The sequence below is a fragment of the Liolophura sinensis genome, chromosome 11 (genome assembly GCF_032854445.1).
Source record: "Liolophura sinensis isolate JHLJ2023 chromosome 11, CUHK_Ljap_v2, whole genome shotgun sequence".
In the NCBI taxonomy this organism is placed as follows: Eukaryota; Metazoa; Mollusca; class Polyplacophora; order Chitonida; family Chitonidae; genus Liolophura; species Liolophura sinensis.
In genome coordinates this window covers 637,912-661,394 of record NC_088305.1, presented here as the reverse complement: position 1 = coordinate 661,394, position 23,483 = coordinate 637,912, and the positions used below count along the sequence as shown (strand labels likewise).

General features: G+C 42.0%; 1 protein-coding gene across 1 annotated transcript in view; it reads right to left on the bottom strand.

The window, feature by feature from the left end:
- Window positions 1-23,483, bottom strand: part of LOC135477728 (mucin-16-like) — a 141,302-nt gene that overhangs the window by 64,694 nt on the left and 53,125 nt on the right. Inside the window, exons 29-67 of the mRNA XM_064757923.1 lie at window positions 22,897-23,016; window positions 21,939-22,049; window positions 19,464-19,589; window positions 18,441-18,775; window positions 17,707-17,845; window positions 16,764-17,077; window positions 16,311-16,446; window positions 15,525-16,060; window positions 15,239-15,377; window positions 14,730-15,043; window positions 14,277-14,412; window positions 13,491-14,026; window positions 13,205-13,343; window positions 12,696-13,009; window positions 12,243-12,378; window positions 11,457-11,992; window positions 11,171-11,309; window positions 10,662-10,975; window positions 10,209-10,344; window positions 9,423-9,958; window positions 9,137-9,275; window positions 8,628-8,941; window positions 8,175-8,310; window positions 7,389-7,924; window positions 7,103-7,241; window positions 6,594-6,907; window positions 6,141-6,276; window positions 5,355-5,890; window positions 5,069-5,207; window positions 4,560-4,873; window positions 4,107-4,242; window positions 3,321-3,856; window positions 3,035-3,173; window positions 2,526-2,839; window positions 2,073-2,208; window positions 1,287-1,822; window positions 1,001-1,139; window positions 492-805; window positions 39-174 (exon numbers count right to left, since the gene is read on the bottom strand). Coding sequence (XP_064613993.1) covers window positions 39-174; window positions 492-805; window positions 1,001-1,139; window positions 1,287-1,822; window positions 2,073-2,208; window positions 2,526-2,839; window positions 3,035-3,173; window positions 3,321-3,856; window positions 4,107-4,242; window positions 4,560-4,873; window positions 5,069-5,207; window positions 5,355-5,890; window positions 6,141-6,276; window positions 6,594-6,907; window positions 7,103-7,241; window positions 7,389-7,924; window positions 8,175-8,310; window positions 8,628-8,941; window positions 9,137-9,275; window positions 9,423-9,958; window positions 10,209-10,344; window positions 10,662-10,975; window positions 11,171-11,309; window positions 11,457-11,992; window positions 12,243-12,378; window positions 12,696-13,009; window positions 13,205-13,343; window positions 13,491-14,026; window positions 14,277-14,412; window positions 14,730-15,043; window positions 15,239-15,377; window positions 15,525-16,060; window positions 16,311-16,446; window positions 16,764-17,077; window positions 17,707-17,845; window positions 18,441-18,775; window positions 19,464-19,589; window positions 21,939-22,049; window positions 22,897-23,016 — 10,281 coding nt within the window. The remainder of the gene's footprint in view (window positions 1-38; window positions 175-491; window positions 806-1,000; window positions 1,140-1,286; window positions 1,823-2,072; window positions 2,209-2,525; window positions 2,840-3,034; window positions 3,174-3,320; window positions 3,857-4,106; window positions 4,243-4,559; window positions 4,874-5,068; window positions 5,208-5,354; window positions 5,891-6,140; window positions 6,277-6,593; window positions 6,908-7,102; window positions 7,242-7,388; window positions 7,925-8,174; window positions 8,311-8,627; window positions 8,942-9,136; window positions 9,276-9,422; window positions 9,959-10,208; window positions 10,345-10,661; window positions 10,976-11,170; window positions 11,310-11,456; window positions 11,993-12,242; window positions 12,379-12,695; window positions 13,010-13,204; window positions 13,344-13,490; window positions 14,027-14,276; window positions 14,413-14,729; window positions 15,044-15,238; window positions 15,378-15,524; window positions 16,061-16,310; window positions 16,447-16,763; window positions 17,078-17,706; window positions 17,846-18,440; window positions 18,776-19,463; window positions 19,590-21,938; window positions 22,050-22,896; window positions 23,017-23,483) is intronic.

The window sequence follows — 23,483 nt, the reverse complement described above, 5'->3', positions numbered from 1 at the left end:
TCTTTGGTACAGGAAGTTAGCTTCTCTTAGAAACCTACTGGTCTTAAAGCAGGCGCGGACATCAAGTTTGAAGTTCACAGGGGACTCAGGGTCAACCTTCTCAGAAACGATCACTCTGATGCGTTGTGCTGTAACTTCAGGCGGGAATACCAGACTCTCAGTACCGTCAATCTCCTGTCAAATATAACAGCAATTTTACCCACTTCGTCTCCAGCAACTCAACATTATTAAGAACGAACCATTCTTTTGCCAAGGGAACATCGTCACACATTACAATACAAGGGAACTTTTACCTTTCTTTTGCATCTTTACTTTAACAATACGTAATTATTCTAGCATGAACTAAGCTACAAATATAATGATACGCCACAACTTTTTTCGGACATATTTTTAGTGTCCGTTTTCTAACAACTGCTCCTTTATCTTGTCCACACCTGTGCATAATGCATTTTGTAATTATCATTAATGCTGTCCGCGCATGTAGATTTTACCTTCAGAGGCGATTCTGGTCCTTCGTATGCCGTAAATTCTTCAGATCCCAGCGGCTGAATTTCCACAGTAAACTTTTTGATGTTACTCTCAGGAGATTTTGGCAACAGGCTAACACTTCCCAAGGGCACCTCACTGATCGGTGACAGTGTTACAGTAACACTTGGTCTGGGAGCGCGGCTCGTGTACGGTTCTTCACTCGTGGGTCTCAACTTGCTAACATCTGTGTTATCGTCGTTTGTGGAAATGCTCTCATCCGGTATGACAGTTGGGTCCGCCATGCCCTCAACAATCTCACACACAGACGGAGTTGTACCTGACATACAAGTACAATCGTTAAAAACAGCACTATGTCTTGTAACATAAGATACACGATTTAAGATAAACTGTTAGAATTCTCTAAACAAGTATCCTCCGGCCACCAAACTGATCAGTTCTATGTATAAATTCATAGCCAAAAACAACATAATGCTACATCGTTTAGGCTGCGAAGAGAGGCATAACCACTTACCTTCACTGACGGGTACACATTTCTTCACGGATAATTGTGTTGAAACTGGTAGAAGGGGACTTGTCTTCTCAATAAGTATCTTTACTTTGGCAACCACCGTGTCAACCGGGAAAACAACCAGCTCTCCAACGTTAAACGTCTGAAACAACAAATATGAAGGAACGTTACTGGTAGGAAAGGCGGGAACGACACAAACATTTCCGATTTCTTCATTATTCGATACATACACAAAATCAGTAACAAAAAATCCATAACACACCAGAGGAAGACACCTTTTCATACTTACACCAGATGGACGATACTCTGGTACAAAGGGTGTCATGTTGTCGTCTTTATCAACCAACATGATGAGGAAGTCTTTCACATTTTCTGTTCCTACACCAGGAAGTCTCAGGCTACCTACAGCCCCTGAGCCTTCCTCGTCTACTGTCACCGTGACAGATGGCTCCACATCTGAGGGGCTTGAAGTCCAGGAGGAACCTTCCTGTCCCAGTAGATCTACTTGGTCTTGATTACTAGACACGGACATACTCTCTGTAGGGACGTCTTCTCCTACAACACCTTCTACATCCAGGCAAGAAGGAGCAGGTGTAAACGAACTAGTTGTGCTTGGCAAGGTCACCACCGTCGGGGTACCAGGTGGCAAAATCACACTCGGTGTTCCTGGAGGAGGTTTGACGCTCGGTGTCAGCGGTGGTAGTATCACGCTTGGAGTGACAGGTGGCTGTACTACAGATGGTGTACCAGGTGGCAAAATCACACTCGGTGTTCCCGGAGGAGGTTGTACACTGGTAAATGGTGTAACCCTTGGCGTTGTTGTTGCTGTGGGGCATCAAATACAAGAAATTATAACACCAGTTACAGAACGTTATGCGATTAACAAGACAGATTACACCCTGAAGAATATTATTTTTCATCACCACACAACAGTCTTTTGGATTTTAATGTCAACACAAAAATGCCATAACTCTAAACTACAAAGTCGCACATAATATTTCTGTAAGGGGCAAATCTTGTTGAAGGTGTGTAATGGTTCTTTGGTACAGGAAGTTAGCTTCTCTTAGAAACCTACTGGTCTTAAAGCAGGCGCGGACATCAAGTTTGAAGTTCACAGGGGACTCAGGGTCAACCTTCTCAGAAACGATCACTCTGATGCGTTGTGCTGTAACTTCAGGCGGGAATACCAGACTCTCAGTACCGTCAATCTCCTGTCAAATATAACAGCAATTTTACCCACTTCGTCTCCAGCAACTCAACATTATTAAGAACGAACCATTCTTTTGCCAAGGGAACATCGTCACACATTACAATACAAGGGAACTTTTACCTTTCTTTTGCATCTTTACTTTAACAATACGTAATTATTCTAGCATGAACTAAGCTACAAATATAATGATACGCCACAACTTTTTTCGGACATATTTTTAGTGTCCGTTTTCTAACAACTGCTCCTTTATCTTGTCCACACCTGTGCATAATGCATTTTGTAATTATCATTAATGCTGTCCGCGCATGTAGATTTTACCTTCAGAGGCGATTCTGGTCCTTCGTATGCCGTAAATTCTTCAGATCCCAGCGGCTGAATTTCCACAGTAAACTTTTTGATGTTACTCTCAGGAGATTTTGGCAACAGGCTAACACTTCCCAAGGGCACCTCACTGATCGGTGACAGTGTTACAGTAACACTTGGTCTGGGAGCGCGGCTCGTGTACGGTTCTTCACTCGTGGGTCTCAACTTGCTAACATCTGTGTTATCGTCGTTTGTGGAAATGCTCTCATCCGGTATGACAGTTGGGTCCGCCATGCCCTCAACAATCTCACACACAGACGGAGTTGTACCTGACATACAAGTACAATCGTTAAAAACAGCACTATGTCTTGTAACATAAGATACACGATTTAAGATAAACTGTTAGAATTCTCTAAACAAGTATCCTCCGGCCACCAAACTGATCAGTTCTATGTATAAATTCATAGCCAAAAACAACATAATGCTACATCGTTTAGGCTGCGAAGAGAGGCATAACCACTTACCTTCACTGACGGGTACACATTTCTTCACGGATAATTGTGTTGAAACTGGTAGAAGGGGACTTGTCTTCTCAATAAGTATCTTTACTTTGGCAACCACCGTGTCAACCGGGAAAACAACCAGCTCTCCAACGTTAAACGTCTGAAACAACAAATATGAAGGAACGTTACTGGTAGGAAAGGCGGGAACGACACAAACATTTCCGATTTCTTCATTATTCGATACATACACAAAATCAGTAACAAAAAATCCATAACACACCAGAGGAAGACACCTTTTCATACTTACACCAGATGGACGATACTCTGGTACAAAGGGTGTCATGTTGTCGTCTTTATCAACCAACATGATGAGGAAGTCTTTCACATTTTCTGTTCCTACACCAGGAAGTCTCAGGCTACCTACAGCCCCTGAGCCTTCCTCGTCTACTGTCACCGTGACAGATGGCTCCACATCTGAGGGGCTTGAAGTCCAGGAGGAACCTTCCTGTCCCAGTAGATCTACTTGGTCTTGATTACTAGACACGGACATACTCTCTGTAGGGACGTCTTCTCCTACAACACCTTCTACATCCAGGCAAGAAGGAGCAGGTGTAAACGAACTAGTTGTGCTTGGCAAGGTCACCACCGTCGGGGTACCAGGTGGCAAAATCACACTCGGTGTTCCTGGAGGAGGTTTGACGCTCGGTGTCAGCGGTGGTAGTATCACGCTTGGAGTGACAGGTGGCTGTACTACAGATGGTGTACCAGGTGGCAAAATCACACTCGGTGTTCCCGGAGGAGGTTGTACACTGGTAAATGGTGTAACCCTTGGCGTTGTTGTTGCTGTGGGGCATCAAATACAAGAAATTATAACACCAGTTACAGAACGTTATGCGATTAACAAGACAGATTACACCCTGAAGAATATTATTTTTCATCACCACACAACAGTCTTTTGGATTTTAATGTCAACACAAAAATGCCATAACTCTAAACTACAAAGTCGCACATAATATTTCTGTAAGGGGCAAATCTTGTTGAAGGTGTGTAATGGTTCTTTGGTACAGGAAGTTAGCTTCTCTTAGAAACCTACTGGTCTTAAAGCAGGCGCGGACATCAAGTTTGAAGTTCACAGGGGACTCAGGGTCAACCTTCTCAGAAACGATCACTCTGATGCGTTGTGCTGTAACTTCAGGCGGGAATACCAGACTCTCAGTACCGTCAATCTCCTGTCAAATATAACAGCAATTTTACCCACTTCGTCTCCAGCAACTCAACATTATTAAGAACGAACCATTCTTTTGCCAAGGGAACATCGTCACACATTACAATACAAGGGAACTTTTACCTTTCTTTTGCATCTTTACTTTAACAATACGTAATTATTCTAGCATGAACTAAGCTACAAATATAATGATACGCCACAACTTTTTTCGGACATATTTTTAGTGTCCGTTTTCTAACAACTGCTCCTTTATCTTGTCCACACCTGTGCATAATGCATTTTGTAATTATCATTAATGCTGTCCGCGCATGTAGATTTTACCTTCAGAGGCGATTCTGGTCCTTCGTATGCCGTAAATTCTTCAGATCCCAGCGGCTGAATTTCCACAGTAAACTTTTTGATGTTACTCTCAGGAGATTTTGGCAACAGGCTAACACTTCCCAAGGGCACCTCACTGATCGGTGACAGTGTTACAGTAACACTTGGTCTGGGAGCGCGGCTCGTGTACGGTTCTTCACTCGTGGGTCTCAACTTGCTAACATCTGTGTTATCGTCGTTTGTGGAAATGCTCTCATCCGGTATGACAGTTGGGTCCGCCATGCCCTCAACAATCTCACACACAGACGGAGTTGTACCTGACATACAAGTACAATCGTTAAAAACAGCACTATGTCTTGTAACATAAGATACACGATTTAAGATAAACTGTTAGAATTCTCTAAACAAGTATCCTCCGGCCACCAAACTGATCAGTTCTATGTATAAATTCATAGCCAAAAACAACATAATGCTACATCGTTTAGGCTGCGAAAAGAGGCATAACCACTTACCTTCACTGACGGGTACACATTTCTTCACGGATAATTTTGTTGAAACTGGTAGAAGGGGACTTGTCTTCTCAATAAGTATCTTTACTTTGGCAACCACCGTGTCAACCGGAAAAAAAACCAGCTCTCCAACGTTAAACGTCTGAAACAACAAATATGAAGGAACGTTACTGGTAGGAAAGGCGGGAACGACACAAACATTTCCGATTTCTTCATTATTCGATACATACACAAAATCAGTAACAAAAAATCCATAACACACCAGAGGAAGACACCTTTTCATACTTACACCAGATGGACGATACTCTGGTACAAAGGGTGTCATGTTGTCGTCTTTATCAACCAACATGATGAGGAAGTCTTTCACATTTTCTGTTCCAACACCAGGAAGTCTCAGGCTACCTATAGCCCCTGAGCCTTCCTCGTCTACTGTCACCGTGACAGATGGCTCCACATCTGAGGGGCTTGAAGTCCAGGAGGAACCTTCCTGTCCCAGTAGATCTACTTGGTCTTGATTACTAGACACGGACATACTCTCTGTAGGGACGTCTTCTCCTACAACACCTTCTACATCCAGGCAAGAAGGAGCAGGTGTAAACGAACTAGTTGTGCTTGGCAAGGTCACCACCGTCGGGGTACCAGGTGGCAAAATCACACTCGGTGTTCCTGGAGGAGGTTTGACGCTCGGTGTCAGCGGTGGTAGTATCACGCTTGGAGTGACAGGTGGCTGTACTACAGATGGTGTACCAGGTGGCAAAATCACACTCGGTGTTCCCGGAGGAGGTTGTACACTGGTAAATGGTGTAACCCTTGGCGTTGTTGTTGCTGTGGGGCATCAAATACAAGAAATTATAACACCAGTTACAGAACGTTATGCGATTAACAAGACAGATTACACCCTGAAGAATATTATTTTTCATCACCACACAACAGTCTTTTGGATTTTAATGTCAACACAAAAATGCCATAACTCTAAACTACAAAGTCGCACATAATATTTCTGTAAGGGGCAAATCTTGTTGAAGGTGTGTAATGGTTCTTTGGTACAGGAAGTTAGCTTCTCTTAGAAACCTACTGGTCTTAAAGCAGGCGCGGACATCAAGTTTGAAGTTCACAGGGGACTCAGGGTCAACCTTCTCAGAAACGATCACTCTGATGCGTTGTGCTGTAACTTCAGGCGGGAATACCAGACTCTCAGTACCGTCAATCTCCTGTCAAATATAACAGCAATTTTACCCACTTCGTCTCCAGCAACTCAACATTATTAAGAACGAACCATTCTTTTGCCAAGGGAACATCGTCACACATTACAATACAAGGGAACTTTTACCTTTCTTTTGCATCTTTACTTTAACAATACGTAATTATTCTAGCATGAACTAAGCTACAAATATAATGATACGCCACAACGTTTTTCGGACATATTTTTAGTGTCCGTTTTCTAACAACTGCTCCTTTATCTTGTCCACACCTGTGCATAATGCATTTTGTAATTATCATTAATGCTGTCCGCGCATGTAGATTTTACCTTCAGAGGCGATTCTGGTCCTTCGTATGCCGTAAATTCTTCAGATCCCAGCGGCTGAATTTCCACAGTAAACTTTTTGATGTTACTCTCAGGAGATTTTGGCAACAGGCTAACACTTCCCAAGGGCACCTCACTGATCGGTGACAGTGTTACAGTAACACTTGGTCTGGGAGCGCGGCTCGTGTACGGTTCTTCACTCGTGGGTCTCAACTTGCTAACATCTGTGTTATCGTCGTTTGTGGAAATGCTCTCATCCGGTATGACAGTTGGGTCCGCCATGCCCTCAACAATCTCACACACAGACGGAGTTGTACCTGACATACAAGTACAATCGTTAAAAACAGCACTATGTCTTGTAACATAAGATACACGATTTAAGATAAACTGTTAGAATTCTCTAAACAAGTATCCTCCGGCCACCAAACTGATCAGTTCTATGTATAAATTCATAGCCAAAAACAACATAATGCTACATCGTTTAGGCTGCGAAGAGAGGCATAACCACTTACCTTCACTGACGGGTACACATTTCTTCACGGATAATTTTGTTGAAACTGGTAGAAGGGGACTTGTCTTCTCAATAAGTATCTTTACTTTGGCAACCACCGTGTCAACCGGGAAAACAACCAGCTCTCCAACGTTAAACGTCTGAAACAACAAATATGAAGGAACGTTACTGGTAGGAAAGGCGGGAACGACACAAACATTTCCGATTTCTTCATTATTCGATACATACACAAAATCAGTAACAAAAAATCCATAACACACCAGAGGAAGACACCTTTTCATACTTACACCAGATGGACGATACTCTGGTACAAAGGGTGTCATGTTGTCGTCTTTATCAACCAACATGATGAGGAAGTCTTTCACATTTTCTGTTCCTACACCAGGAAGTCTCAGGCTACCTACAGCCCCTGAGCCTTCCTCGTCTACTGTCACCGTGACAGATGGCTCCACATCTGAGGGGCTTGAAGTCCAGGAGGAACCTTCCTGTCCCAGTAGATCTACTTGGTCTTGATTACTAGACACGGACATACTCTCTGTAGGGACGTCTTCTCCTACAACACCTTCTACATCCAGGCAAGAAGGAGCAGGTGTAAACGAACTAGTTGTGCTTGGCAAGGTCACCACCGTCGGGGTACCAGGTGGCAAAATCACACTCGGTGTTCCTGGAGGAGGTTTGACGCTCGGTGTCAGCGGTGGTAGTATCACGCTTGGAGTGACAGGTGGCTGTACTACAGATGGTGTACCAGGTGGCAAAATCACACTCGGTGTTCCCGGAGGAGGTTGTACACTGGTAAATGGTGTAACCCTTGGCGTTGTTGTTGCTGTGGGGCATCAAATACAAGAAATTATAACACCAGTTACAGAACGTTATGCGATTAACAAGACAGATTACACCCTGAAGAATATTATTTTTCATCACCACACAACAGTCTTTTGGATTTTAATGTCAACACAAAAATGCCATAACTCTAAACTACAAAGTCGCACATAATATTTCTGTAAGGGGCAAATCTTGTTGAAGGTGTGTAATGGTTCTTTGGTACAGGAAGTTAGCTTCTCTTAGAAACCTACTGGTCTTAAAGCAGGCGCGGACATCAAGTTTGAAGTTCACAGGGGACTCAGGGTCAACCTTCTCAGAAACGATCACTCTGATGCGTTGTGCTGTAACTTCAGGCGGGAATACCAGACTCTCAGTACCGTCAATCTCCTGTCAAATATAACAGCAATTTTACCCACTTCGTCTCCAGCAACTCAACATTATTAAGAACGAACCATTCTTTTGCCAAGGGAACATCGTCACACATTACAATACAAGGGAACTTTTACCTTTCTTTTGCATCTTTACTTTAACAATACGTAATTATTCTAGCATGAACTAAGCTACAAATATAATGATACGCCACAACTTTTTTCGGACATATTTTTAGTGTCCGTTTTCTAACAACTGCTCCTTTATCTTGTCCACACCTGTGCATAATGCATTTTGTAATTATCATTAATGCTGTCCGCGCATGTAGATTTTACCTTCAGAGGCGATTCTGGTCCTTCGTATGCCATAAATTCTTCAGATCCCAGCGGCTGAATTTCCACAGTAAACTTTTTGATGTTACTCTCAGGAGATTTTGGCAACAGGCTAACACTTCCCAAGGGCACCTCACTAATCGGTGACAGTGTTACAGTAACACTTGGTCTGGGAGCGCGGCTCGTGTACGGTTCTTCACTCGTGGGTCTCAACTTGCTAACATCTGTGTTATCGTCGTTTGTGGAAATGCTCTCATCCGGTATGACAGTTGGGTCCGCCATGCCCTCAACAATCTCACACACAGACGGAGTTGTACCTGACATACAAGTACAATCGTTAAAAACAGCACTATGTCTTGTAACATAAGATACACGATTTAAGATAAACTGTTAGAATTCTCTAAACAAGTATCCTCCGGCCACCAAACTGATCAGTTCTATGTATAAATTCATAGCCAAAAACAACATAATGCTACATCGTTTAGGCTGCGAAGAGAGGCATAACCACTTACCTTCACTGACGGGTACACATTTCTTCACGGATAATTGTGTTGAAACTGGTAGAAGGGGACTTGTCTTCTCAATAAGTATCTTTACTTTGGCAACCACCGTGTCAACCGGGAAAACAACCAGCTCTCCAACGTTAAACGTCTGAAACAACAAATATGAAGGAACGTTACTGGTAGGAAAGGCGGGAACGACACAAACATTTCCGATTTCTTCATTATTCGATACATACACAAAATCAGTAACAAAAAATCCATAACACACCAGAGGAAGACACCTTTTCATACTTACACCAGATGGACGATACTCTGGTACAAAGGGTGTCATGTTGTCGTCTTTATCAACCAACATGATGAGGAAGTCTTTCACATTTTCTGTTCCTACACCAGGAAGTCTCAGGCTACCTACAGCCCCTGAGCCTTCCTCGTCTACTGTCACCGTGACAGATGGCTCCACATCTGAGGGGCTTGAAGTCCAGGAGGAACCTTCCTGTCCCAGTAGATCTACTTGGTCTTGATTACTAGACACGGACATACTCTCTGTAGGGACGTCTTCTCCTACAACACCTTCTACATCCAGGCAAGAAGGAGCAGGTGTAAACGAACTAGTTGTGCTTGGCAAGGTCACCACCGTCGGGGTACCAGGTGGCAAAATCACACTCGGTGTTCCTGGAGGAGGTTTGACGCTCGGTGTCAGCGGTGGTAGTATCACGCTTGGAGTGACAGGTGGCTGTACTACAGATGGTGTACCAGGTGGCAAAATCACACTCGGTGTTCCCGGAGGAGGTTGTACACTGGTAAATGGTGTAACCCTTGGCGTTGTTGTTGCTGTGGGGCATCAAATACAAGAAATTATAACACCAGTTACAGAACGTTATGCGATTAACAAGACAGATTACACCCTGAAGAATATTATTTTTCATCACCACACAACAGTCTTTTGGATTTTAATGTCAACACAAAAATGCCATAACTCTAAACTACAAAGTCGCACATAATATTTCTGTAAGGGGCAAATCTTGTTGAAGGTGTGTAATGGTTCTTTGGTACAGGAAGTTAGCTTCTCTTAGAAACCTACTGGTCTTAAAGCAGGCGCGGACATCAAGTTTGAAGTTCACAGGGGACTCAGGGTCAACCTTCTCAGAAACGATCACTCTGATGCGTTGTGCTGTAACTTCAGGCGGGAATACCAGACTCTCAGTACCGTCAATCTCCTGTCAAATATAACAGCAATTTTACCCACTTCGTCTCCAGCAACTCAACATTATTAAGAACGAACCATTCTTTTGCCAAGGGAACATCGTCACACATTACAATACAAGGGAACTTTTACCTTTCTTTTGCATCTTTACTTTAACAATACGTAATTATTCTAGCATGAACTAAGCTACAAATATAATGATACGCCACAACTTTTTTCGGACATATTTTTAGTGTCCGTTTTCTAACAACTGCTCCTTTATCTTGTCCACACCTGTGCATAATGCATTTTGTAATTATCATTAATGCTGTCCGCGCATGTAGATTTTACCTTCAGAGGCGATTCTGGTCCTTCGTATGCCGTAAATTCTTCAGATCCCAGCGGCTGAATTTCCACAGTAAACTTTTTGATGTTACTCTCAGGAGATTTTGGCAACAGGCTAACACTTCCCAAGGGCACCTCACTGATCGGTGACAGTGTTACAGTAACACTTGGTCTGGGAGCGCGGCTCGTGTACGGTTCTTCACTCGTGGGTCTCAACTTGCTAACATCTGTGTTATCGTCGTTTGTGGAAATGCTCTCATCCGGTATGACAGTTGGGTCCGCCATGCCCTCAACAATCTCACACACAGACGGAGTTGTACCTGACATACAAGTACAATCGTTAAAAACAGCACTATGTCTTGTAACATAAGATACACGATTTAAGATAAACTGTTAGAATTCTCTAAACAAGTATCCTCCGGCCACCAAACTGATCAGTTCTATGTATAAATTCATAGCCAAAAACAACATAATGCTACATCGTTTAGGCTGCGAAGAGAGGCATAACCACTTACCTTCACTGACGGGTACACATTTCTTCACGGATAATTTTGTTGAAACTGGTAGAAGGGGACTTGTCTTCTCAATAAGTATCTTTACTTTGGCAACCACCGTGTCAACCGGGAAAACAACCAGCTCTCCAACGTTAAACGTCTGAAACAACAAATATGAAGGAACGTTACTGGTAGGAAAGGCGGGAACGACACAAACATTTCCGATTTCTTCATTATTCGATACATACACAAAATCAGTAACAAAAAATCCATAACACACCAGAGGAAGACACCTTTTCATACTTACACCAGATGGACGATACTCTGGTACAAAGGGTGTCATGTTGTCGTCTTTATCAACCAACATGATGAGGAAGTCTTTCACATTTTCTGTTCCTACACCAGGAAGTCTCAGGCTACCTACAGCCCCTGAGCCTTCCTCGTCTACTGTCACCGTGACAGATGGCTCCACATCTGAGGGGCTTGAAGTCCAGGAGGAACCTTCCTGTCCCAGTAGATCTACTTGGTCTTGATTACTAGACACGGACATACTCTCTGTAGGGACGTCTTCTCCTACAACACCTTCTACATCCAGGCAAGAAGGAGCAGGTGTAAACGAACTAGTTGTGCTTGGCAAGGTCACCACCGTCGGGGTACCAGGTGGCAAAATCACACTCGGTGTTCCTGGAGGAGGTTTGACGCTCGGTGTCAGCGGTGGTAGTATCACGCTTGGAGTGACAGGTGGCTGTACTACAGATGGTGTACCAGGTGGCAAAATCACACTCGGTGTTCCCGGAGGAGGTTGTACACTGGTAAATGGTGTAACCCTTGGCGTTGTTGTTGCTGTGGGGTATCAAATACAAGAAATTATAACACCAGTTACAGAACGTTATGCGATTAACAAGACAGATTACACCCTGAAGAATATTATTTTTCATCACCACACAACAGTCTTTTGGATTTTAATGTCAACACAAAAATGCCATAACTCTAAACTACAAAGTCGCACATAATATTTCTGTAAGGGGCAAATCTTGTTGAAGGTGTGTAATGGTTCTTTGGTACAGGAAGTTAGCTTCTCTTAGAAACCTACTGGTCTTAAAGCAGGCGCGGACATCAAGTTTGAAGTTCACAGGGGACTCAGGGTCAACCTTCTCAGAAACGATCACTCTGATGCGTTGTGCTGTAACTTCAGGCGGGAATACCAGACTCTCAGTACCGTCAATCTCCTGTCAAATATAACAGCAATTTTACCCACTTCGTCTCCAGCAACTCAACATTATTAAGAACGAACCATTCTTTTGCCAAGGGAACATCGTCACACATTACAATACAAGGGAACTTTTACCTTTCTTTTACATCTTTACTTTAACAATACGTAATTATTCTAGCATGAACTAAGCTACAAATATAATGATACGCCACAACTTTTTTCGGACATATTTTTAGTGTCCGTTTTCTAACAACTGCTCCTTTATATTGTCCACACCTGTGCATAATGCATTTTGTAATTATCATTAATGCTGTCCGCGCATGTAGATTTTACCTTCAGAGGCGATTCTGGTCCTTCGTATGCCGTAAATTCTTCAGATCCCAGCGGCTGAATTTCCACAGTAAACTTTTTGATGTTACTCTCAGGAGATTTTGGCAACAGGCTAACACTTCCCAAGGGCACCTCACTGATCGGTGACAGTGTTACAGTAACACTTGGTCTGGGAGCGCGGCTCGTGTACGGTTCTTCACTCGTGGGTCTCAACTTGCTAACATCTGTGTTATCGTCGTTTGTGGAAATGCTCTCATCCGGTATGACAGTTGGGTCCGCCATGCCCTCAACAATCTCACACACAGACGGAGTTGTACCTGACATACAAGTACAATCGTTAAAAACAGCACTATGTCTTGTAACATAAGATACACGATTTAAGATAAACTGTTAGAATTCTCTAAACAAGTATCCTCCGGCCACCAAACTGATCAGTTCTATGTATAAATTCATAGCCAAAAACAACATAATGCTACATCGTTTAGGCTGCGAAAAGAGGCATAACCACTTACCTTCACTGACGGGTACACATTTCTTCACGGATAATTTTGTTGAAACTGGTAGAAGGGGACTTGTCTTCTCAATAAGTATCTTTACTTTGGCAACCACCGTGTCAACCGGGAAAACAACCAGCTCTCCAACGTTAAACGTCTGAAACAACAAATATGAAGGAACGTTACTGGTAGGAAAGGCGGGAACGACACAAACATTTCCGATTTCTTCATTATTCGATACATACACAAAATCAGTAACAAAAAATCCATAACACACCAGAGGAAGACACCTTTTCATACTTACACCAGATGGACGATACTCTGGTACAAAGGGTGTCATGTTGTCGTCTTTATCAACCAACATGATGAGGAAGTCTTTCACATTTTCTGTTCCTACACCAGGAAGTCTCAGGCTACCTACAGCCCCTGAGCCTTCCTCGTCTACTGTCACCGTGACAGATGGCTCCACATCTGAGGGGCTTGAAGTCCAGGAGGAACCTTCCTGTCCCAGTAGATCTACTTGGTCTTGATTACTAGACACGGACATACTCTCTGTAGGGACGTCTTCTCCTACAACACCTTCTACATCCAGGCAAGAAGGAGCAGGTGTAAACGAACTAGTTGTGCTTGGCAAGGTCACCACCGTCGGGGTACCAGGTGGCAAAATCACACTCGGTGTTCCTGGAGGAGGTTTGACGCTCGGTGTCAGCGGTGGTAGTATCACGCTTGGAGTGACAGGTGGCTGTACTACAGATGGTGTACCAGGTGGCAAAATCACACTCGGTGTTCCCGGAGGAGGTTGTACACTGGTAAATGGTGTAACCCTTGGCGTTGTTGTTGCTGTGGGGTATCAAATACAAGAAATTATAACACCAGTTACAGAACGTTATGCGATTAACAAGACAGATTACACCCTGAAGAATATTATTTTTCATCACCACACAACAGTCTTTTGGATTTTAATGTCAACACAAAAATGCCATAACTCTAAACTACAAAGTCGCACATAATATTTCTGTAAGGGGCAAATCTTGTTGAAGGTGTGTAATGGTTCTTTGGTACAGGAAGTTAGCTTCTCTTAGAAACCTACTGGTCTTAAAGCAGGCGCGGACATCAAGTTTGAAGTTCACAGGGGACTCAGGGTCAACCTTCTCAGAAACGATCACTCTGATGCGTTGTGCTGTAACTTCAGGCGGGAATACCAGACTCTCAGTACCGTCAATCTCCTGTCAAATATAACAGCAATTTTACCCACTTCGTCTCCAGCAACTCAACATTATTAAGAACGAACCATTCTTTTGCCAAGGGAACATCGTCACACATTACAATACAAGGGAACTTTTACCTTTCTTTTACATCTTTACTTTAACAATACGTAATTATTCTAGCATGAACTAAGCTACAAATATAATGATACGCCACAACTTTTTTCGGACATATTTTTAGTGTCCGTTTTCTAACAACTGCTCCTTTATATTGTCCACACCTGTGCATAATGCATTTTGTAATTATCATTAATGCTGTCCGCGCATGTAGATTTTACCTTCAGAGGCGATTCTGGTCCTTCGTATGCCGTAAATTCTTCAGATCCCAGCGGCTGAATTTCCACAGTAAACTTTTTGATGTTACTCTCAGGAGATTTTGGCAACAGGCTAACACTTCCCAAGGGCACCTCACTGATCGGTGACAGTGTTACAGTAACACTTGGTCTGGGAGCGCGGCTCGTGTACGGTTCTTCACTCGTGGGTCTCAACTTGCTAACATCTGTGTTATCGTCGTTTGTGGAAATGCTCTCATCCGGTATGACAGTTGGGTCCGCCATGCCCTCAACAATCTCACACACAGACGGAGTTGTACCTGACATACAAGTACAATCGTCAAAAACAGCACTATGTCTTGTAACATAAGATACACGATTTAAGATAAACTGTTAGAATTCTCTAAACAAGTATCCTCCGGCCACCAAACTGATCAGTTCTATGTATAAATTCATAGCCAAAAACAACATAATGCTACATCGTTTAGGCTGCGAAAAGAGGCATAACCACTTACCTTCACTGACGGGTACACATTTCTTCACGGATAATTTTGTTGAAACTGGTAGAAGGGGACTTGTCTTCTCAATAAGTATCTTTACTTTGGCAACCACCGTGTCAACCGGGAAAACAACCAGCTCTCCAACGTTAAACGTCTGAAACAACAAATATGAAGGAACGTTACTGGTAGGAAAGGCGGGAACGACACAAACATTTCCGATTTCTTCATTATTCGATACATACACAAAATCAGTAACAAAAAATCCATAACACACCAGAGGAAGACACCTTTTCATACTTACACCAGATGGACGATACTCTGGTACAAAGGGTGTCATGTTGTCGTCTTTATCAACCAACATGATGAGGAAGTCTTTCACATTTTCTGTTCCTACACCAGGAAGTCTCAGGCTACCTACAGCCCCTGAGCCTTCCTCGTCTACTGTCACCGTGACAGATGGCTCCACATCTGAGGGGTTTGAAGTCCAGGAGGAACCTTCCTGTCCCAGTAGATCTACTTGGTCTTGATTACTAGACACGGACATACTCTCTGTAGGGACGTCTTCTCCTACAACACCTTCTACATCCAGGCAAGAAGGAGCAGGTGTAAACGAACTAGTTGTGCTTGGCAAGGTCACCACCGTCGGGGTACCAGGTGGCAAAATCACACTCGGTGTTCCTGGAGGAGGTTTGACGCTCGGTGTCAGCGGTGGTAGTATCACGCTTGGAGTGACAGGTGGCTGTACTACAGATGGTGTACCAGGTGGCAAAATCACACTCGGTGTTCCCGGAGCAGGTTGTACACTGGTAAATGGTGTAACCCTTGGCGTTGTTGTTGCTGTGGGGTATCAAATACAAGAAATTATAACAGCAGTTACAGAACGTTATGCGATTAACAAGACAGATTACACCCTGAAGAATATTATTTTTCATCACCACACAACAGTCTTTTGGATTTTAATGTCAACACAAAAATGCCATAACTCTAAACTACAAAGTCGCACATAATATTTCTGTAAGGGGCAAATCTTGTTGAAGGTGTGTAATGGTTCTTTGGTACAGGAAGTTAGCTTCTCTTAGAAACCTACTGGTCTTAAAGCAGGCGCGGACATCAAGTTTGAAGTTCACAGGGGACTCAGGGTCAACCTTCTCAGAAACGACCACTCTGATGCGTTGTGCTGTAACTTCAGGCGGGAATACCAGACTCTCAGTACCGTCAATCTCCTGTCAAATATAACAGCAATTTTACCCACTTCGTCTCCAGCAACTCAACATTATTAAGAACGAACCATTCTTTTGCCAAGGGAACATCGTCACACATTACAATACAAGGGAACTTTTACCTTTCTTTTGCCTCTTTACTTTAACAATACGTAATTATTCCAGCATGAACTAAGCTACAAATATAATGATACGCCACAACTTTTTTCGGACATATTTTTAGTGTCCGTTTTCTAACAACTGCTCCTTTATCTTGTCCACACCTGTGCATAATGCATTTTGTAATTATCATTAATGCTGTCCACGCATGTAGATTTTACCTTCAGAGGCGATTCTGGTCCTTCGTATGCCGTAAATTCTTCAGATCCCAGCGGCTGAATTTCCACAGTAAACTTTTTGATGTTACTCTCAGGAGATTTTGGCAACAGGCTAACACTTCCCAAGGGCACCTCACTGATCGGTGACAGTGTTACAGTAACACTTGGTCTGGGAGCGCGGCTCGTGTACGGTTCTTCACTCGTGGGTCTCAACTTGCTAACATCTGTGTTATCGTCGTTTGTGGAAATGCTCTCATCCGGTATGACAGTTGGGTCTGTCATGCCCTCAACAATCTCACACACAGATGGAGTTGTACCTGGCATACAAATGCAATCGTTAAAACCAAGACTACGTCTTTTAATATACGATTGACGGTTTAAGGCAAATTGTTTAAATTTAGAATTATCTAACAAGTATTTTTCGGCAAGCACACTGACCAAGTCTATGTATAGATTCATAGCTAATAACAGTTTGCCCATTTCGTCTTGACTGTGTAAAGAGGCCTTGAATGGTTCACTATGCTGTAAACGTTATAGACGCTGTGGTTGTACTGTATTATATTGAGGACGATGGTATTTGATGTTTTTTGCAAAATGTAGGACTTTGCAAAAGAGTTATAGAAATTATTCAAATATATCAAAGGCTTACAATTATACAAATAATTGTAAAATTGTTTTCCGGCAGTCTGTCATTTTTGGTAATTCTGCTAAAATAGCATCTGTTCCTACGTTATTGCTGAAAAGGGATTAAGTAGCTGTATAACATGGCAGGAGTGTTTTCTTGGTTCTATTCTCTTACGAATTTCAACTGATCATGATGCTTATATCAGTATCGAAATGTGTAATTGACTTGATCACTTTTATATCGACTTCCTAAGGCTCTTAATAATGGTTACATTTACGTTTTATCCTCTAACACGTGGACACGTGTTACGTCGTCACTTACTTTCTGTTAAGTAGACACATTTCTTGACCGTCATTTTGACAGACAGCGGTTGTTGTGGTTCAGCTTTGGAGAAAACAATTATGACTTGTGTGACCATAATCTGAACAGGAAAAGCAACAACGTCCCCAACATTGAATTTCTAAAAGGAAGATAAAAGAAACAAAATACAGTACAGGTGTAAATCAGAAGACATTAATATCAACATTTGGCATTTACGGCACCTCTTTCCTGTGCAGAAACCCTTTGCCAGCTCATTATAATAACCGTGTGAATTTAGTACGATGTTGATATAGTGTAGGTTTCATATGGAGAGAAGAGTGAACTGTTACTGCTTTACTTATTCAGGAGTTTTCTACTTTGTCTTTTTGGTGTATTTGACTTTCAATCTTGCATGTTTTCATTGCAACTGAATATCCTGGACGTACTAAAATGTAACTCAGAACTTGGGATGAACTTGGGACAGCAACCTGCGGACGGTCGTGGGTTTCCCCGGGCTAAGGCAGTTGTTCTCCCACCAAAATGCTGACAGTCGTTGTTGTATAAGTGAAATATTGGTGAGTACGGCCTAAAACTCCAGTCGAATAAATGCATAAATACAACGCAGAAAGCGTTTAAAGTTAAAAGACTAATTATGATCTCTAAGTTCAAAAAGTGACGCAAGGAGAGTGAGTTATAATCGATCTAAAAGGCGATGATTACTGTACAGTCACGTGTTGATCCATAACAAAACTTACGCCTGAGGGATGGTTTGATATGGTGAAAGGCACTGTGGTCCCATTCTCCAAAGCCAGTTTGATTTCAAATGAGTCAACATTCGCCGTGTCTGGTTGAGACAGTTCAACACTGCCCATGGTAACAACTTCACTTGGGCCAAGGGTTACAGTAACCGTGGGCGCATTGTCCAGAGGGTCTGAAGTCCAGGGAGAACCTTCTGGTCCCAGTAAATCCACCTGGTCCTGATTGCTGGAAACGATCATGCTCTCTGTAGAAACAACTTCGCTTTTTGAGCCATCCATGGCCGAACATGCTAGTTCAACTGGAACAGTGGCAGTGGGTGTGGGTGGGAAATCTGAAAGTCAATGTTTCGGTTCACTGTTAAAGCTACTTAAGTTACTAATAGTGTGCCCGTATACTGTATAACATAAAAACTGAAGCGCCATTATGATCATATATTTACTCTGAAAGGTTTGACTTCCACAAACCACAGTGCCGATGAAGATTTAAACAAACTGTCTTGATCCAATGTAAAGGTGATAACAAATTTAAATGATAGATATGTATTACTTTAGTTTTAGGACAAATTAGACGGTTTTGTTTATGCAGGTTACGTTGTTGTTTGTTTCCGCTTATTCTACCAGCTGGGTAACAATGCTACGTAACTTAATGGGTTTAAAACTGGGGACTTTTGATAACTGTTAAAATGTATCAAAGTCCAAAACGTTTGGGAACTGAAAAAAATCAGACTTTAGCAAACTTTCATTATTATGAATGTAGATATATGTATATGTATAATACAAAACCCAAACATTTATTAAGGAATAAAGGGAAATAAAGTTAAATTTTACGGAAATTGTGTCTACTATAGCAATTTAGTAACAATATGCTTTTCTGCCGGCGTGATCCAATTTGTTTCATAATGCGAATTCTGCGAAGAAATGGTTTGTGTATATTCGATAACCCAAATGCTTTAAAATGTGCTCTTTGATATGAAACTGTGTTGCGTTACTGAGTTGGGCTCATGTTTCTTCCAGCCTTACTTGTTGGGGTTGATATGAAACAACCTGTCTCATCGGAGTTGTCAGTACAATCCATGTTCCCGTCGCACACCTGGGTAGCGTTGATACAGGTTCCACTATCGCAGCCAAACTGATTCTGATCACAAACTACAAAGAGCCCAGAGCGAATGTGGCTATTAGGTTTACAAATGAAGACTAAATGTAGCGATATAAAAGACTGCAGAAGACAGAGTAAAACCAGAACAATGACGACAGTGTGGTATCTGGCACACGGTCACAAATAACCACGGAAATCCGGTGTCTTGCAAATTTATATCAGTCATCGTTTTGTTTTAAGTGAATATGTTTCAAGAGTAGAAATTTGCAGGTTAGGTGACATACATGGCGTTTATAATTCCTGGAAATGCACTGATGAGATTCGCTAATCGGAAGTAAAAGATGCTGTAGTATATTTTAAAGATTTTAAGGCCAGGCTGAGAAAATGCAAGATGTTACTGAACCCCAAACGGAGTCGCCATTCATAGTAATTAATATGAGTAAAATGTTTAAAAGTTTGAGGAGACAAAGTGAAACTACCGATAGATTTAATCCCCCCCCCCCTAAAAAGACAATGGGTTTAATGCGCCTACAGTAAGAGTAACAAATTGTTTGATGAACCCCACAGTAGAAGTACCAAATTGTTTGATGAATCCCACAGTAAAAGTAACAAACTGTTTGATGAACCCCACAGTAGAAGTAACAAATTGTTTGATGAACCCAACAGTAAAAGTAACGAAATATTTGATGAACCCCGCAGTAGAAGTAACGAAGTATGTGATGTGCATGTATGTATGCTTGGGGTTTGACGTCGTAATTTTTCAGGCATATGACGACGAGTAATCATTAGATGGAGGTACGTACACTGTATCTTGTGGCAGGGCGAAGTGCTACCGCCGCTGAAGTGTCATGCAGAATACGCCTGCCATGAAATGCCACCCAGTCACATTATTCCAACATCAGGTCAACTAGCTCTATTTCGTTGCTCTAACCTCTTAGTGCTGAGCCAAAGGTGGGGCAACAACAAGTATCTTTAGTAAAATCTTTGGAATGGTCCGACCCGGAATTGATCCCGAGTCTCCCAGCTTTGAGACAGACGCTCTAACCAGTAAGTGGTCCACAATAAATAAATGGACAAATTAAACAAATTGTTAGTGTAACACTTGGTGTAACTGAACTGTCAAAGTAAAGCATGAAAACTTCAATCTTTCATGACACATTTCAATCCAAGACGTCATTCACAGTTTTTAAAATTATCCCTGTCACTATCGTACAATATACATGTATTAACAAGGCATCTGTATGTATGAAATAAATTGCAGGTGGCAGCAAAACTGGGTTTCAAATATCTCACAAAACCTTAAGAAACAGTTAGACGCTGTTATGTATGACTATTTAACGTCTTCATGTACTGTTAGTCTTCGGACCTTTGTGTTATATGTTATAAGCATAACAGGCCCTGTTATATATGTACAGCGCGGACCTGGCTGAAAGCACCTTGTTCAAGGCTCTGTTTATTTAACTGGCTGTTCATTGGCTGTTAATTCTGTGTCTAAGAATAGTTGAATCCACCTGGCACATATATAAGCCGTGTTTTCTGTGCAGAGGGGAGGTATTTTTGCTGCATCCACTGGGAGCCAGGAGAGTGTGAGACGCTCTCGTATCGAGTCCATTATTTTGATATGAGCTGGTGATGCCAGTTTCATTTGGGAGGACAGTTTTTTATGCCGGCACCGTTTATGTACCACAGTAGTACTGATGTCTGGTTTATGTGAATTTCCGCGGAAGTCACGTTTATTGGTGTTCGGATCTTGATTATGATTATACAGTGTGGACTGAGTAATTTGTTTAACACGCTGACCTCACCTGACCGACAAGGTCGTCAAGGACTCTAAACTGAAGTTTTCAGTTTTGCAAAGGACGTTCGTTCTGCCACAAGGTGACATTACTCTACGTCTCTGAACGGCTCGTTTGTGAGCTTCTGCGGGAGCTGTGACTGATCTGAAGTGGATTATACCTCCATGCCTGTATTTACCCTGTGTTGTGCTCTGCGGGTGTGACGTCATTCAAAGGCTTGACTGTTCCAGTTCTGTGTAACCTGTGTACTGTGTTCGTATTCGCTAACCGGGCGAAGTACCTGTCTAGGACAATTTGTGACTTGTGTGGATTGTGTGTTTATCCCATGGTCTTTACGTTGGATTTCCTGGAATACATTCCTTGGGATGCAAAGGTGAACTGGAAACTTGTAAAGACCGGTAATACTGATGTGTATGTTGTTGTTGTTGTTGTTGAACTGTCTGTAAAACTGTACGTCTCATTTTATATATAAAGCATTGTTTACATTGTAATATTGAGTCACTGAGTCTGTTTTCTGTTGCCGTTTTCAATACCGTAACAACGCATAGAAGTCAAAAATGCCCTAATGCTGTCTATCTGTTATTCTATGGAAATCTATCTTACCACACAGCTCGTCGGAACCGTCCCCGCACTGATCGGTGCCGTCACATTCCTGTCGAGCAGGTATACACTCGCAGTTCTCACAGGTAAACATGTTAGGGGCACACGTGCAATCTGGCAACAAAAAATGGTTTGTTTCTTTGTTTGGAAACATTTAATTGAAATTTTTCTCTTGGCAGCACTTTTGGTTAATGTGCTGACATACCTATGGCCCTGTCTCTAGGAAACGTCATTACAACATGGCGCTGTAATATGGTGCCTACTCCCACCCGACCAATTCTCAAAAAATGATACAAAATGGTAAACCCTGTAAAATCTAAGTACCAAAATATTAAGATGTTATGTTGCGTAATGATTGTCTGCAGCTTGGAGCGTAATGTTAGGATGCAAAATCTGTAACAGTTATAATTTGGAAAACAACCTCTGAAAATGTTACATTACCATAAGATTATGACAAATTTCACTTTCCTTATGCAACATAATCGTATTTTCTCCTGATGGATACACTATCTCACAATCAGTCCATATGGTGCGCAAAATAATTAACAAAGTTCAATGTAGGTAGATTCCAAAAGTATTGATCATCACAATTTGTTGAGAAAAATATACCAAGAGCAGTAAACTGTAGCACGGTTCAGCCTTGCATATTACATGCAGCTTAGATGATCTCAGCGAAACAATGAATTTCTTTTCTGAGATATGGGCATTGCAAAAGTTATGCAAATTAGAACTGAATATTGATTAATATCGAATACAGAGCATGTATATATCTGAAAAGACCAAAACGCCCATCTAAGGGTCACAGTGATCGCCTCTGCGAAGCTTCAGGAATTTCCAATGAGTAGTTTCATAGATATGGGAGCCACAAAGATGGCTAATTGTCATAAACTGCGAGAGTGAATGTATGCTGTCCGGAAGTTGGTGTAGTTTGACTGTACGCAAGTGTGGTAAGAAAACTTACTGCAGTTGATTTCATCACTCCCATCTCCACAGTCGTCATGGAGATCACATCTAAGTGTCGATGGTACACATGCGCCATTTCCACAGCGGAAGTGGCGAACAGGTGGACATCCTTCCTTTTCTGTTAAAACAAATGTACGACAAAAGTATAAAACTTCTGGGCGTTTTCTTAGGGTTAAAGAAAACAGCGATGAGGTAAGTTTAAATTAAAAAATTACTTGAATTGACACATTTTTCTTCTCATAAGCACATATATAAATCGGTCCTTTCATATCACACGAATAGGACGCAGTGATACAGTCAGTGACAGAATGTTGCAATAGGTTATATCTCTTCACAATGTATTGGTCTTATGCCTTCATTTGAAAGAATACACTGTTCTGATAACAGATGCCAGTGATTGGAATCATTTCGTTCCACTTATTAAATACAAATAGTACAGCAGCAATCTTTAAACTGCAAAAACTATTTTTTCCGGTTCTCGGTAGATTAAGGCACGTAGCTCACCACAGAACTTGGAACAATTAGATTGTTTTACAATTGGGAGCAATCATTTTAAGAGTGAATAATATAGAATAATAATGGAGG